The sequence below is a fragment of the Vulpes lagopus genome, chromosome 23, assembly GCF_018345385.1.
Source record: "Vulpes lagopus strain Blue_001 chromosome 23, ASM1834538v1, whole genome shotgun sequence".
Lineage (NCBI taxonomy): Eukaryota > Metazoa > Chordata > Mammalia > Carnivora > Canidae > Vulpes > Vulpes lagopus.
This window is the reverse complement of record NC_054846.1, coordinates 50,645,848-50,660,863: the sequence shown is the minus strand read 5'-3', so window position 1 is coordinate 50,660,863 and position 15,016 is coordinate 50,645,848. Positions and strand designations below refer to the sequence as shown.

General features: G+C 41.4%; 1 protein-coding gene across 1 annotated transcript in view; it reads right to left on the bottom strand.

The window, feature by feature from the left end:
- CMPK1 (cytidine/uridine monophosphate kinase 1) overlaps window positions 1-13,666 on the bottom strand; it is a 33,252-nt gene extending 19,586 nt beyond the window's left edge. The window contains exon 1 of the mRNA XM_041738624.1: window positions 13,354-13,666. Within this exon, the coding sequence (XP_041594558.1) occupies window positions 13,354-13,524 (171 nt within the window). The 5' untranslated portion in view covers window positions 13,525-13,666. The remainder of the gene's footprint in view (window positions 1-13,353) is intronic.
- Window positions 13,667-15,016: the final 1,350 nt, after the last annotated feature.

Sequence of the window (15,016 nt, the reverse complement as noted above, 5' to 3'; positions counted from 1 at the left end):
TGATGGTTGCCAGAGGGATGGGGGATAAGCAAAATGGGTAATGGGAAGTGGGAGATACAGGCTTCTAGTTATGGAATGAGTAAGGTATGAGAACAGAAGATACAATATAGGGAAATGTGTCAATAATAATGTAATAGCATCATACAGTGACAGATGGTAGCTACACTTGCCATGAGCATAGCATAACCTTCAGAGATCCTGAATCACTATGTATACCTGAAACTAATATAACATTGTGCATCAACAATCAATCAAAGTCAGTCTAAGAATACACATTTTTGATGGCACAGCCATCAAAACCAAATCCTAGCCCAGCCTGGAATTCAATGTTGACCACAGAGAACTATACCCATTTCTATAATGTAGAGCAAAATATAAGGGACTCCCAGTTCTTGATTACAGCCTCATTTCTTCATATACAGGAAAAAGTGGTAAATGTATGGGAAATTTTATGGCAAATTTTCTTTCCTGCCATGACTATACAATAGGAAGAATGCTGGAAACCATTCTGCAAAATGGGCAACTCCTCTCACCCAGCCCAGTAGTCTGACTTACCGTGGCATCAACTATGCCTTACAATCAGTCAAGAAAGTAGTTAAGAATCTGTTACTCTCACTCTTCCTTTCCATCCACCACTACCCTCTCTCTCCTCCACCCCCTACTCTCAGTTCCAGGTGTAAGACATATACTTACCAGTTACCCTCTTTTTAAAACTTATCAGTCTTTTAATCTCTGCATCATAGGCAATAGAAAGCCTAATGTGCAAGTCATAAAGCCTCATCGAAATTAAGAAGTACTGTGCTTCCAAGGATACTATCAAAAAAATGAGAAGACAACCCACAGGATGGGAGAAAATATTTGCAAATCATATAGCTGGATAAAGGATTTGTATCTAAAATATGTAAACAACTTTATAACTCAATAATAAAAAAGATAACCCAATACAAAAAGGTAATTTTTAAAATGCAATATTCTAGGAAAAAAAGAAAGAAAAAACAATAACATCAAAGGACAAAGGATCCAAATACACATTTTTCCAAAGATATTCAAGTGACCAGTAAGCTTGAAAGCTTGAAAGTGGGAAAGCTGCTCAACATCACTAGTCACCAGGGAAATACAAATCAAAATCATAGTAAGATACCACTTCACGCCCACTGGAATAGCAAGAAAGGAAGAAAAAAAGAAAGAAAGAAAGAAAGAAAGAAAGAAAGAAAGAAAGAAAGAAAGAAAGAAAGAAAGAAAGAAAGAAAGAAGAAAGGAAGAAAGAAAAAGAAAGAAAGAAAGAAAAGAAAAGAAAGGAAAAGAAAAGAAAAGAAAAGAAAAGAAAAGAAAAGAAAAGAAAAGAAAAGAAAAGAAAAGAAAAAACAGATAAGAAGTGTTGGCCAATACATCAAGAAATTAGAACCCTTATACCCTGAAGGTAGGAAAGTAAAGTGGTGTGGCCACTATGAGAAAGTCAAGCAGTTCCTCAAAAGGTTAAATATAACATGTGTGCACATAATCTATCTGACAAAGGCTTAATATCTAGAATAAAGAACTCCTATAACTGAACAACAAAAAGATAACTCAATTAAGAAATGGGTCAGGGACTTGAATAGACACCTCTTCAAAGATATACAAATGATCAACAAGTCCATGAAAGATGTTCATGCTACTCATGAGGGAAATGCAGATCAAAGCCACAATGAGATACCACTTCACAGTACTAGGATGGTTATAATTAAACAAACCAAAAATAATTAAGTGTTGGTAAGGATGTGAAGAAATTGGAACCCTTATGCATTGCCGATGGGAATGTAAAAACGGTATAGCCACTGTGGAGAAGTTTGGCAGTTCCTCAACAAGTTAAACAGAATTATCATAGGACCCAGCAATTACATTCCTAGCTACACACCCAAAAGAATTCAAAACAGGGACTCAAACAGATGCTTGTATGTCAATGTTCATTGCAGTATGATTCACAATAGCCAAAAGGTAGAGAAGCAACCCTTGTCCCACAACAGATAAATGGAGAAACAAAATGTGATAAGTACAAACTATGAAACATCAGCCATAAAAAGGAATACAGTACTGACATGCTAATGTGTACAAACCTTGAAAACAGTATGCTAAAGTGAAATAAGCCAAACACAACAAGACAAATATTGTGATTCCACTTGTATGAAGAATATAAGATAGGCAAATTCATTAAGGGAGAAAGTAGATCAGAGGTTACCAGGGACTGAAAAAGGGAGGAATAGGGACTTAACGCTAAATGGCACAGTTTCTGTTTCTATATCAAATAAGTTTTAGAAAAGTGGTGATGGCTGTACAACATGGTGAATGCGATTAACACTGCTCAACTGTACATTTTTTTTAATTTTTTTTTTAATTTTATTTATTTATGATAGGCACACAGTGAGAGAGAGAGAGAGGCAGAGACATAGGCAGAGGGAGAAGCAGGCTCCATGCACCGGGAGCCCGACGTGGGATTCGATCCCGGGTCTCCAGGATCGCGCCCTGGGCCAAAGGCAGGCGCCAAACCGCTGCGCCACCCAGGGATCCCTCAACTGTACATTTAAACTGGTTAAAATGAGAAATCTTGGTTGTATTTTACCACAATTTTAAAAAATTAACAATGTAATATTCCAAAGCCACTGAATTATACACTTCAAATGGGTGAATTGTTTGGTAGGTGAATTATATTTCAATGAAGTTATTTTCTAAAGAAACAATACAATTTCTGAAAAATCACAAACAATAAAATTTCCACAACAGGGAATTAATTAATTATGTAATGTATCGAATCTACATGGTATATTATTAAATAGATTACATGGTAAAAGTATATTTATTAATATGGTAATATGTTTATAATATTATAAGTGAAAAAAGCAGGAAACCTGTTTTCACTTATAATAGCACGAGCCAAAAAAAAAAAAAAAAATAGCACGAGCCTACTAAAAAAAAGATGTCCAGAATAATACGTATGCCCCAAAATACTGATTGATGGTAGCTTTCTCTGGATGGTAAGATTACTGGTAATTTTTATACTTTTTTCTTTTTAAAGATTTTATTTATTTCAGAGAGAGAGCACTAGCAGGGGGGAGGGGAAGGGGGAGGAGAGACAGGCAGACTGCCCCCTGCGTGGGAAGCCCAATGTAGGGTTTGATCTCAGGACCCTGAGATCACGACCTGAGGTGGTCAGATGCCTAACTGAGTGAGCCATCCAGGCGCCCCTATACTCTTTTTATGTATCTATATTTTCTAAATTTTGTGTAATGTGTCTATACTACTTGCATAATAAAAAAGTAACCAAAATAAAAAGCATGCACATCTTTAATAACAGTGTGTTATACAGCATTAGCTCGACACTTAACCCATCATTAGGTCATTAGCTCCATTTGGCATCTAATAATCTATTTTCAATAAATAGCATTTATACTATAAACTTCCTTAAATCCACCACCCTTTCTAGGAATTTTAAATGTAAGCTAACTCCAAATATTTTCTCTAAGTAGAAAGATCTTTCATATTCCATAGACTCTAAAATACCATACTAGATTTTCTAAAATTTATAAACTGATTAGTGAGCAATCACTTCCTATGTTATAGCAAACAAAGAATATAATGCTTTCCAAAACTATTTTTATCCAAATTATTTTTTTATTTCTTTTTCTTTTCTTTTTTATTTTTACCCCCCCCCCGCCTCCCCCCTCCCCTTTTTTTATTTCTTTTTTATAGATCTTTTCTAAAATAAGTGTCATGTACTCGGCCAAATGTTATAGAAGCATCATCTCATTTCACCTTCCTAACAACTCAGTGAGGTCGGCATACAGAATCACAAAAGTTAGTGAAAATAACTGTAGGTGGTAGACAGAGATTAAAACCAATGTCTGACTCCAAAGTCTAGATGCTTTCTAATTCCATGCTTTCTTGTAAGAAAGTTGGTCCTAATATCCCATTTCTTACATATTCGTAACTTTAAAAATACATACAATATACACAATTCTATTTCAGAAAGCTATTTCTTTTCCCATCTTATACATTGTTATCAGCCTAAAGATCTATGTAAACATAAAATACATGGGAATTTATTAAACACAATTGCTTGGTGCTCATAATTCATACAACACAAATGGCACAGAAGGTATACCTATTCAGAGGGACTGGATAATTTATCTCTGAGTGTGACTACACATGGATCACTGAAGTCTTGGGATACAGATTTGTTTCAGGGTTGGCAAGACCACCTACTTCTATCCATCTCCTTTTACAAAAGAGAACATTGAGATAAACTGCCTTGCCAGTTAGTGGAGAGGAAAAAAAGCACCTGAACCCAAGTCTCCTGACTATTAATCCACAGTAGGCATTTGGGGCAATTCCTCGGTGACAGACACAGAGAGACAGTCTTTTGCCTTCAAGCTACTTATTGCCTTTAAATAATAGAATCTGCTGGTAGAAATTAAAAAGGAAACTCCAACTTGATATACTTTATCATTTGGTTGTATCCTACCATATGGATGAAGAGGAGAACTTTATCCATACACAAAGAGCCAGGCATATCAGTCAGATTTTGACCATCCTTGTTTCACTCTTGCCTTTGAGACCGCCACCACTTCTGACACTGTTACCATTTCCACTTGCCTCATCTAATAATTACTAAGTAAGTAGCAAATAAAATATTCTACAATTTAAAAACCTAAATCAGCCATTAAGTTAATTCCCAATTACATAATCAAAACATCTGGCCTGTCTCTATTCCCTGTAGACACCAAGAAAATACTAATTTATGTTATCTACCTAAACCATACATAATTGGGATGCCTAGGTGGCTCAGTGGTTGAGCATCTGCCTTCGACTCAGAGCGTGATACAGGTGAGTGTCCCCCCCCCCCCCCCCCCCCCGCCTCATGCTCCCAACAGGGAGCTTACTTCTCCCTCTGCCTATGTCTCTGCCTCTCTCTGTGTGTCCCTCATGAATAAGTAAATAAAATCTAAAAAATAGATAAATAAACCATACATAATTATAAACGTGTATCTTACCCGTTAAATTAAACATAATACTTTCCAACAGCACATACCAGTGATGAATACATCACAGAAATTCCAAAGAGAAAGTAAGCAGGGCAGCAGTCTTTTGTGTAGCCCCAAGTTAAGCATATTTAATTGTTTGTTGATAAAAGATACACCCTAATGATGAATAAAACCAACTTATGGGTCTTCTGGAGAAGACTGATGGAAACCAGGCATGGAACATGATTCATAGGACCCAGTCCCTCAAAGTGAAAGTTTCTGAGAATGGTAGGTAGCAACTCATGCTATTTCCTTTACCAAAGTAATAATGTTTTGTTAGTTTTATTTACCTAGCAGCATAAAATTGTTGGCAAACAATATGTTCACTCATACCTGTTCTCTATTAAATTCTAAGTGCTCTTATCACATGTTTAGTCTGTAAAAATGTTCTTAATTGTCAAGTTAAAGTAATAGAAATGTTAGAGCAGATACATTTTCATAGGCAATTGGGCTAAAAGTATTAGCTTTAAGGTTAACAAGAGTCAGTGTGATCAAGCCAACATGATATGAAGAATAAGACAGTCATCCCCCCACGTCCACCCTTCTCTTACCTGATCTAAAAATCCCACTACTAGAGCAACTTCTCACGGTCCTGGGACTAAACCCTGTGTAGGGCTCCCTGCTCAGTGGGGAGTCGGCTTCTCCCTCTCCCCCCCACTTCATGCTCTCACTCTCTCAATTAAATAAATAAACCCTTAAAAAAAAAAAAGGCTAACATTTATATATAGTTTACCACATGTCTGATACTGCTCTCAGAACTTTACATATATTAGCTCATTTAATCTGTACAACACTCCTATATATTATTATTCCCATTTTACAGATGAGGAAATTTAAGCAGAGAGATTAAATGAGTTGGCTGAGGTCACAAACACACACACACACACACACACACACACACACACACACACACACGCGGTAGGTATTAGGATGAAATTCAAACCCAGGCAGTCTCACTATAGAATCTGAACACTACATATTGCCTAATAGACAATACATAGGTATGACTCTTCGACATTAATTCATATCCTTTCAATTCTTCTTCAGTTTAATGACTAAGAATGTAGCTACTTGTACCAAAATGTACCCAAAGTGTAGCTACTTAGACTCACTGCTCTAAGCATTTCCTTCATGACTATTTAAGGATAATAAGCAGAGTAGGCAAAGTGGGGGGGGGGGGGGTGCTAACTTACACAAATAATATGTATTAGGCACTCTGCCAGACATTTTATTACATATGTTCTTTTGGTTAATCCTCATAAACACCATGAAAAGTAGATTAATATCCCAAAATTTTCAGTAGAACTAAAAAGCAAAAATTTAAGTAACTCACCAAGGGCAGGCACCCAGGTCTAAATGGCTTCAAAATCTACTTAAATGTTTACTGAGCATCTATTTATGCCAGATATCCTGCTGGGCACTAAAAATATGAAAGTAAATCAGAAATTCAAGGTTCTCCACCCATTCACATAGTCTTTGGGGTTCCCGGATCCAATTCTAACTTGAGGGACAGATTCCCTCACAAAGCAAATAATTCTCTAACACCAGCAGTGTCTGAGAATTCAACTCAATTCTGACAGTATCTACCCAGAAGATATTGTCAGCTTACACAGGTTAAAGGTTCAGTCCTACAAGACTGCCCCCTCACCACCACCACTTCAGAGACCAGTCCCAAGTCAAAGGTATTGCCTGTACTTCTGACCAACTGGCTATAAATCAGAGGGCCCCACGACCCCCTTTGGGTGTAAGTTGCTAGAATGGCTCACAGAACTCAGAGAAACATTTTACTAACTAGATCACTGGTTTACTGTAAATAGGATGTAACTCAGGAACAGCCAAAGGCACAGAGCTTCCATGCCCACTCCATGCAAGTGTCTCCCCCTAAATCTCCACGTGTTCACCAACGCAGAAGCTCTCTGAACCCTGTCCTCCATTTTTTTTTTTTTGGAAGTTTCATTACATAATCATGATTGATTAAATCACTGGCTACTGGCAACTGATTAAAACATCCAGGCTCACTGTCCTCCCTGGAGGTAAGGGGAAAAGGTGAGACTGAAAGTTCCAACCCCCAGATCACATGGTGGGTTTACCTCGCAACCAAACATCCCCCTTCCTTAGGCAGGGTCCAAACCTCACCTCCTTAACCTAACAAGGAACACTTTTGTAACTCTCAACACTTAGGAAATTCCAAGGGTTTTGGGGAGCTATTTAAGTCAGGAAATGTGGACAAAGATCACAAGTTGTTTCACTATACCTAAGTATTGTTCAGATCTAATTACTTAACAAATTAGAATGGTACACCTATGCTACTTAAGATATTTCTTTTGGACTACAGTAGTTGTGAAAAAATTACTGAGATACTAAGAGCACCATGAACTGAGAATGTTTGGGAATCTCCGTATGAAACTAAGATCTGAAAGATGAGCATTTTTTTTAAAAGATTTTATTTATTTATTCGTGAAAGACATAGAGAGAGAGAGAAAGAGGCAGAGATACAGGCAGAGGGAGAAGCAGGCTCCAAGCCCGACGTGGGACTCGATCCCGGGACTCCAGGATCACGCCCTGGGCCAAAGGCAGGCGCCAAACCGCTGAGCCACCCAGGGATCCCCCAAGATGAGCAAGCATTTTAAACACCAGGCAGGAGGAGTAAAAGACAGGTCCCCACCCTTGGAGACATTACAATACAGTTCAGAAAGCAAACTAAAAGATAAAGTTTTGTTAAAGCAATGTAATGTTAAACTTTAATATTTGCAAAACTTTTAAATATTTTTTCTCATATAATTCTATTAAGCGTGTGTCTATCTCCATAAATTGAAAGCCCCTAGAAGCCTATATCCCTATACACAGATACATCACACAGTCTGTATTCAGGAATTGTTTTCTGGGTCAATCTCTTTTCTCAGAAATGAAACCTCCAATTACCCTATTCAAGGGTAACTCTGCTTTAAGTATTCTCTCCCCCACATCTCCCAGCTTCTTGCCTATTGTCCTTCAAAATTGATTTCAGACATATCATCTACCTTGGGAAGACCTCCTTGACCCACTAGACTAAAATTTAAATGTTTCCTTACCTAAATGGTATATTTAGTACATTTGTATCATAGGACTTACCACTTTGTTCTATAGTAGTCACCAATTAACTTCCTTACCCCCATACTAACTGTAAGGTTTCAACAGTAGGACCTGTAACTTATTCATCTCAGCAACAATCACAATCCCTAGCTCTCAAAAAACTAAATAAATGACAAGTAAAAGGTAATCTTTAAAATTATGCCTTTTTACTTTTATATACCTACTGAAAAAAATGAGGAATTTACAAATTTGCAAAAATTAAAGTGACGGATAACCATCCTGTGCTAATAAGGAACCATACACTGCTGATAGAAATCTAATAAGTATAATGTTTTTGAAAAGTATTGACAATTAATTATCAATTAAAATAAAAATATGCATATCCTCTGACTCAGCAATCCTACTTTTAGGACTTAACTTACAAAGAAAGTATCCATATGCAATGTCATATTTACAAGGAAGTTTTTTAAAGTACTGTTTGCAATAGTAAAACAATTCCTGAAGACTATCCTCAATGTCCATCAATGGGGAATGGTACACCTATGCTACAGAACATGAATATGAATATTATGGAATATTCACATCAACTAATAGAATAAATTAAATATATATGTAAAGACCTGAAAAGATATCCACAATACATTCAGTAGAAAATAGAAGAATCCCATCTGGAGGTGAAAAAAAACATATACACTGGCATTTTTATTTCTAAGAATATTGAGAAAGAGATGCGGAAGCAATTAAAATTAGACAGCTAATATGAGTAACATCAGAATTAGAGGTGTTTAGCTTTTCCCAACCAAGTACATAAAAGGAGCAAGCTTTCAAAAGTATGGGATCCCTGGGTGGCGCAGCGGTTTGGCGCCTGCCTTTGGCCCAGGGCGCGATCCTGGAGACCCGGGATCGAATCCCACATCGGGCTCCCGGTGCATGGAGCCTGCTTCTCCCTCCGCCTGTGTCTCTGCCTCTCTCTCTCTCTCTGTGACTATCATAAATAAATAAAAAATTAAAAAACAAAAACAAAAACAAAAAACAAAAGTAATGATAGTAATATCTCAATATATTCTCCCCTCCTACAAGTTCTTAACAAAAAAAAAAAATTCTGTTACAATCAGCTTTAATAAAAAGGTGGTACTTCAGAAGAGTCGGGAATTATGTGGACTACCTCTTTTACAGATAATTTAAACTTTCTATTAACATATATATATATGTATATATATATAAACCAACCTATTTCTTACTCTATCCTATTCCACCAAAAGGAGAGAAAGACCTAATTAAACAAGGTTCAGTGGATCTTCCTATCTAATTTCTTCTATGAACCATAATCTGCTTTAGGGATTTGCAATCAGGAGCTTGGTTTTAGAACACTCAGCAGATTTTCACAACCATACCTTTTATTCAGTGAGAGTAAGCAAAAGTGTTACATAAGAAATCTGAGTATGGGGCAGCCCAGGTGGCTCAGCGGTTTAGCGCCGCCTTCAGCCCAGGGCGTGATCCTGGAGACCCAGGATCAAGTCCCATGTAGGGCTCCCTGCATGGAGCCTGCTTCTCCCTCTGCCTGTGTCTTTGCCTGTGTCTCTGCCTCTCTCTCTCTCACTCTCACTCTCTCTGTTTCTCATAAATAAATAAAGAAAAAAAGAAAAAAAAGAAATCTGAGTATGACAGCTGAGTCTCATTCAAACGTTTCCGTCCTGAAATTGGGAGAGCTAACTGCTACTTGGGCGCCCCCTGGGGACCAAACTTTAAAACTTCTTACATCTTAGGACAAACCAGGGTCCTCTAAAACTACTGACTCAAAAAAATACTTATTGAGCCCTTAATATGTGCCAGGCACAATGTTCAGCACTGGAAACACAAAGGTAAATAAAATCAACTTTCTTATTTCTACATGCTTAAAGTTAATACTATCCCAAAATTTCTAAGCACGGTAGGTAGGAAGACCATACGAAGTATGAGTTACCCATATAGGCCCTGGAGAGAGTTATGACACAAAATGACAAGAATGCTTTTGGGGTTCTGAAGAAAGCAATTTGGCATGGAGATAAGCTTTAGCGTAGATTGTTTATGTATGCAAATCTTTAAAAAAGGAGGAGGTTTAAGTATCCTTCCAGCTAACACATGCAAAATGTGGTTATTTTGAAAGACAAATTTAGGTGATGGCACCAAAATTTTTCTTGGGCCAAAACATTATAAATAATAATTATAATAATTATAAATAATTATAAATAATTATAAATAATTTAATTTTAGAAATTAAAAAAATTACACAGATTCTCCATCTTGATTTTTTAGTAACAAGTTATTCCACAATAACTCTAAGCACTTAACTAATGAAAGGATTGCACTAATTTAGAAAACGGCTAATTTTCAAAGACAAATGGAGTACAAGAGGCCACAGATTTAGAAGCCATTAAGCAGAAAATAAAACTGAGGACCAGTACAAACAAAAGGGTGAAGTCAAACCCCAAATCTCCCTGAAATCCTCCCTTCCCAGTTCAGAACACTTGCAGAAGATACTATATCAGATTTGCCTTTTCTTCCGTAAGGTCTAGGAGAGTAAGTAGCAGAGGTAACTCACCTCAAGGAAGGGAGGGAGGGAGGGAAGAGATGGAAGGAAGAGAGAAAAGAAATAGTAAGTACATACAGACATACAAACCAGCTTCCCTCCCATTATACCCTCATCACTAACTGCAATGCCCCAGGACATTGGAGGGCCAGATATTCTCAGATTCTATAGCCAGGCCCAAATAGGTACTTCTGGCAGGCTGAGTTGGAAATCAATGTAATTCCCCATCTCCCCAAATTGTATTTCAGCCATATTTCAGGTACTCTGTGAGCTAAATTAGCACTGGCATGATAGACAGGAAGTTTAAACTTGACTTATAGAACTTTTTCTGTACAGAAAAAAACTTAGTCCCCAAAATTACAATTGTTTAGGATTCAGTTTATATTTGCCTATGAAATAAAATATTGAGTCAAAATACAAAAGACTCATGGGGGGGAACCCTCTGACTTAACATTCATAGACATTCCACTGTTTAATTTAGTCAGTGAGGAGGTAGCAATTGCTAAATTATAAACTATTTTGAATTTGTCTAAATCAACTTGTTTATGGCAATTGGAATCAAGAGCAACTATTTTCATGAAAGAAGATGACAATTTAAAACAATTTAAGCTCATATAATTGCCAAAATATTAAAGAATAATACAGTATGAAACATTTAATCATGGAAGTCTTCTAGTTGGTAATTAACAGACTTAAAACATTATCAGCCATTACTGAACAGAGTAAAGAATACTAGCTACAGAATGTGTAGATTATTTTTAAAGCAGTGGAGTAATTTGAGTATTATTAGTTTAGATGTAGATATTTAAAACCAGGTCATGATTCAGAGACAAAATATTTAAATGAATTCAAATATAGGTTTCAGTCACAAACCAATTTTTAAAGTAATACAGCTTCAAAGTATAAATAACCAACGTCAAAAATTAAGAACAGGAAGTCTAAAATGGAGAAAAAAGTCTGCATCTATGTGTGCCAGATATCTGACCTTATTTAATATTCACAAATACCATAGTAGATAGGTATTATTTCTCTCTTTTCACAGAGGAAGCCAGCTAAATGTAACAACTTCTCTGGGACTAAAACAGTAAATGGGGGGTTGCCTGGCTGGCTCAGTCTGTAGACCTTGCCACTCTTGATCTCCAGGTTGTGAGTTCAAGCTCCAGGTTGAGTGTACCGATTACTAAAAAATAAATAAAATCTTAAAAACCAAAACAAAACAAAAAAAATAGTAAACAGCAGAGTTAGGAGGATTTAAACCCATGTCTGTTTGACTCTGAAATCTTTTCTCCTTCCCCTATCATACCATATACATGTATTTCATATATTAAAAGCAAACAAACCTGAAATCATCCGATTGCCACTTGTCTTAAAAAGTTAAAAGAACCAATAAAAATAAGAAAAAAAAATATTTTTTGGTCGATTTAGCTCCACTTTTATTCCTAAAAATGATCAATAACTATAAAGACATCTGTAAAATAGCGATGAAGTAGATGTTACCATTTGACTTTCTTTGGGCGTTCTTTAGAGAATAAAATATAGGACAGGGGTGGATTGTATGAACACAGGAGAGGAGTGAAAGCCCGAAGGTAACGCTGTAAGCCACGTCCTGGAACGGAGGAGGGCATTATTTTAGAAGTTCTGGGTCACGCCTTGTGTGGTCACCGAGTGTCACAGGGGTTGTCTGGGTGTTCTACAGGACCACTCGTTTCTAGATATCCTCTGTTTTCCTTTACCTCCAATTTCATTCCCCGGATTCGCCAATAAAGCCTTTCTCCTCAGTGTCACTGCGGCTAAGCACGTTTATCTGTTTGAAAAATAACAGAATTGAACCGGTAACCCTAACACGTCGTGAAGCGACAACAAAGAAAGTACGCAATCTTAGCGCTGGGAGGTGTTTTACGCTGAGCTTAAATCTGGTGCACAGCCTTAGGGTCGAGAGCGCAAAGGGGAGTCGGAGGGAGGAGGGGGCTCGGCGGCGGCCAGAGCGGGGCCGGAGCGGGGCGGGAGGCTGCAGCCTGAACTCCTACCCCGCGGCTCGGCTTTTCCACCGCACGAATCCCGGCTGCGCCTCGGAGCTGCTGCGGCCACGGCCGGGGCCAGCACAGCGCCGCGGGCACATCGCCGCGTCCCCGGGGTTCCTCCCAGGGCTGACACCGGGCTTCGCAGAGGGCGCGCGGGCAGGGGTGGAGGGGAGGAGCCGGCCCCGCCGCCGGACAGCCGCGAGCGCACACCGCCTCTGACCTACCCCGCCCGCGCTCCCGCTGCCCGCACCCACCTCCCACCAGCCACACGCGGACCTCGGCGCGCCGGGGGCGGGGGGGCCCGGAGGCTGATCCTCCCGGATCCCCTTCCCAGCCCACTCTCCAGACGAACTTGGTCCCCAAATTGTAAGGAAAGAGGGGCGCGGGAACAAAGCGACCCCAAGCGGTCCCCCTCCATTCTGGGCGCCCCCGAGGCGGGGGGACGTGGACTACGAGTCCCGACAGGCCGCGCGCCTCAGGACCCTCAACCACCGCCACGCGGGCGCCGCAAGGGTCGCCGGAACTCGTAGTCCGCGGAGACCGGGGCTCCGGGGGGCGCGGACCGCCCGGCGCGGCGGGACGGGCCGACCCGGCGTCCGGTCAAGCCCAGGGAGCGCGCCAGCTGCCCGGGCCTCACCTCGACGATGCGGGCGCACTGGGTCCCCTTGCCGGCGCCAGGACCGCCGAGGACGAACACGACCAGCGGTTTCATGAGGCGGCGAGGGCAGAGGAAAAGCGGCGGGCGGGTCAGCAGCGGGAAGCTAAGGCCCAGGACGTGCAGCAGCCTGCGGCCGCAGCGGCTCAGCATACACCGCGTCTCCGCCCGACGCCGAGGAGAGCTGACAGCGGCCCGGCCGGCGGCGGCGCGGGGCGGGGCGGGGGCAAGGGGGCGGGCCCAGTTGGCGACCGCCGCCGCCCCGCCGCCGTGGCTGCCGAGGCGTCCGCGCCGCGGCCGGAAGGGGCGGGGCTTCCGCTGCCCGCCCCGCGCCTGCGCTCGGGCGCTCCTGTGCGGGCTCGCGTCCCCCCGGTCCCCGCCCCGCCGGCCCTTCATCCCCGCTGGCCGGGCGGCGGGTGTGCGGCTGCTGCGTGGGTCCCCGTCCGCGGCGGGCCTGAGCCCGAGTCCGCCGCGCGGTGCGCGGGAGAGAGAACCTAGTGTCTACGCGGGACGGGGGTGGGCCGCCGAGCTGGACAGGCCCACCTGGAAGGGGTGGATGACAGACAAGGAGGAGGGAAGAAATAGCCGTACAGGCGTTGCAGGAAAAAAGCGGAAGAATAAGGAGGGATGGATGTCACTGGGCGCGCGCAGTCCGAGAGAGCCTCTGCAGAGGTGACCTTTAAGCCAAGACGTAAGGCTTGGAAAGAGCAAGAGCAGGGTAGCGTGTCCCACAAAAAGAAATGCATATGCAAAAACCCTAAACCGGGGCAGCCCGGGTGGCCCAGCGGTTTGGCGCCGCCTTCAGCCCAGGGCCTGAGCCTGGAGACCCGGGATCGAGTCCCACGTCAGGCTCCCTGCACGGAGCCTGCTTCTCCCTCTGCCTGTCTCTCGCTCTCTCTCTGTCATGAATAAATAAATAAAATCTTTAAAAAAGAAAAAACCTAAGCCGGCTTGTATTGGGAAAGGTCAGAGAGAGCAGAGCTGTGGGAATGAATGAGGCAGAGAACGGAGTGTGGGAGAGGAAGGCCCAGGCTGGTGGTACAGGCCCTTTGGGGGTGGAAAGGAGTTGGGATTATGTTCTAATTACGGTGAGAAGCCCCTTAACTATAACTCCATTGCTCTGCACGTGAGGAAAATCTCTTTAAATACAAATAAAAGCTAAGTGCTTCGGTCACACCAACCACATTTCTTTTTTTTTTTTTTTTTTAAGATTATTTATTTATTCATGGGGGGGAAGGGCAGAGACACAGGCAGAGGGAGAAACAGGCTCCATGCAGGGAGCCCGACGTGGGACTCCAGGATCACGCCCTGGGCTGAAGGCAGACGCTTTAACCGCTGAGCCACCCAAGGTTCCCTACACCAACCACATTTCAAGTGCTCGATGGGCACGTGCGGTAGTGGCGACTGTATTGGACATCGCACAGAGAGAACATACCCACTGCACTAAGTTCTGTTGGCTAGTGCTGTGCTGGGCTTGTACTTAAGCTCCCCGGGATGATGTGATGATAGAAAGGGAGACAGGTAACCCCCTGAGAAGAAAAATCAAAGGGGCAAAAGGAGGACCTGAGATGACTTAAGAGGTTTTAAGAGGCAGGGGCACCTGCATGGCTCAGTTAGTTAAGCTTCCAGCTCTTGATTTTGGCCC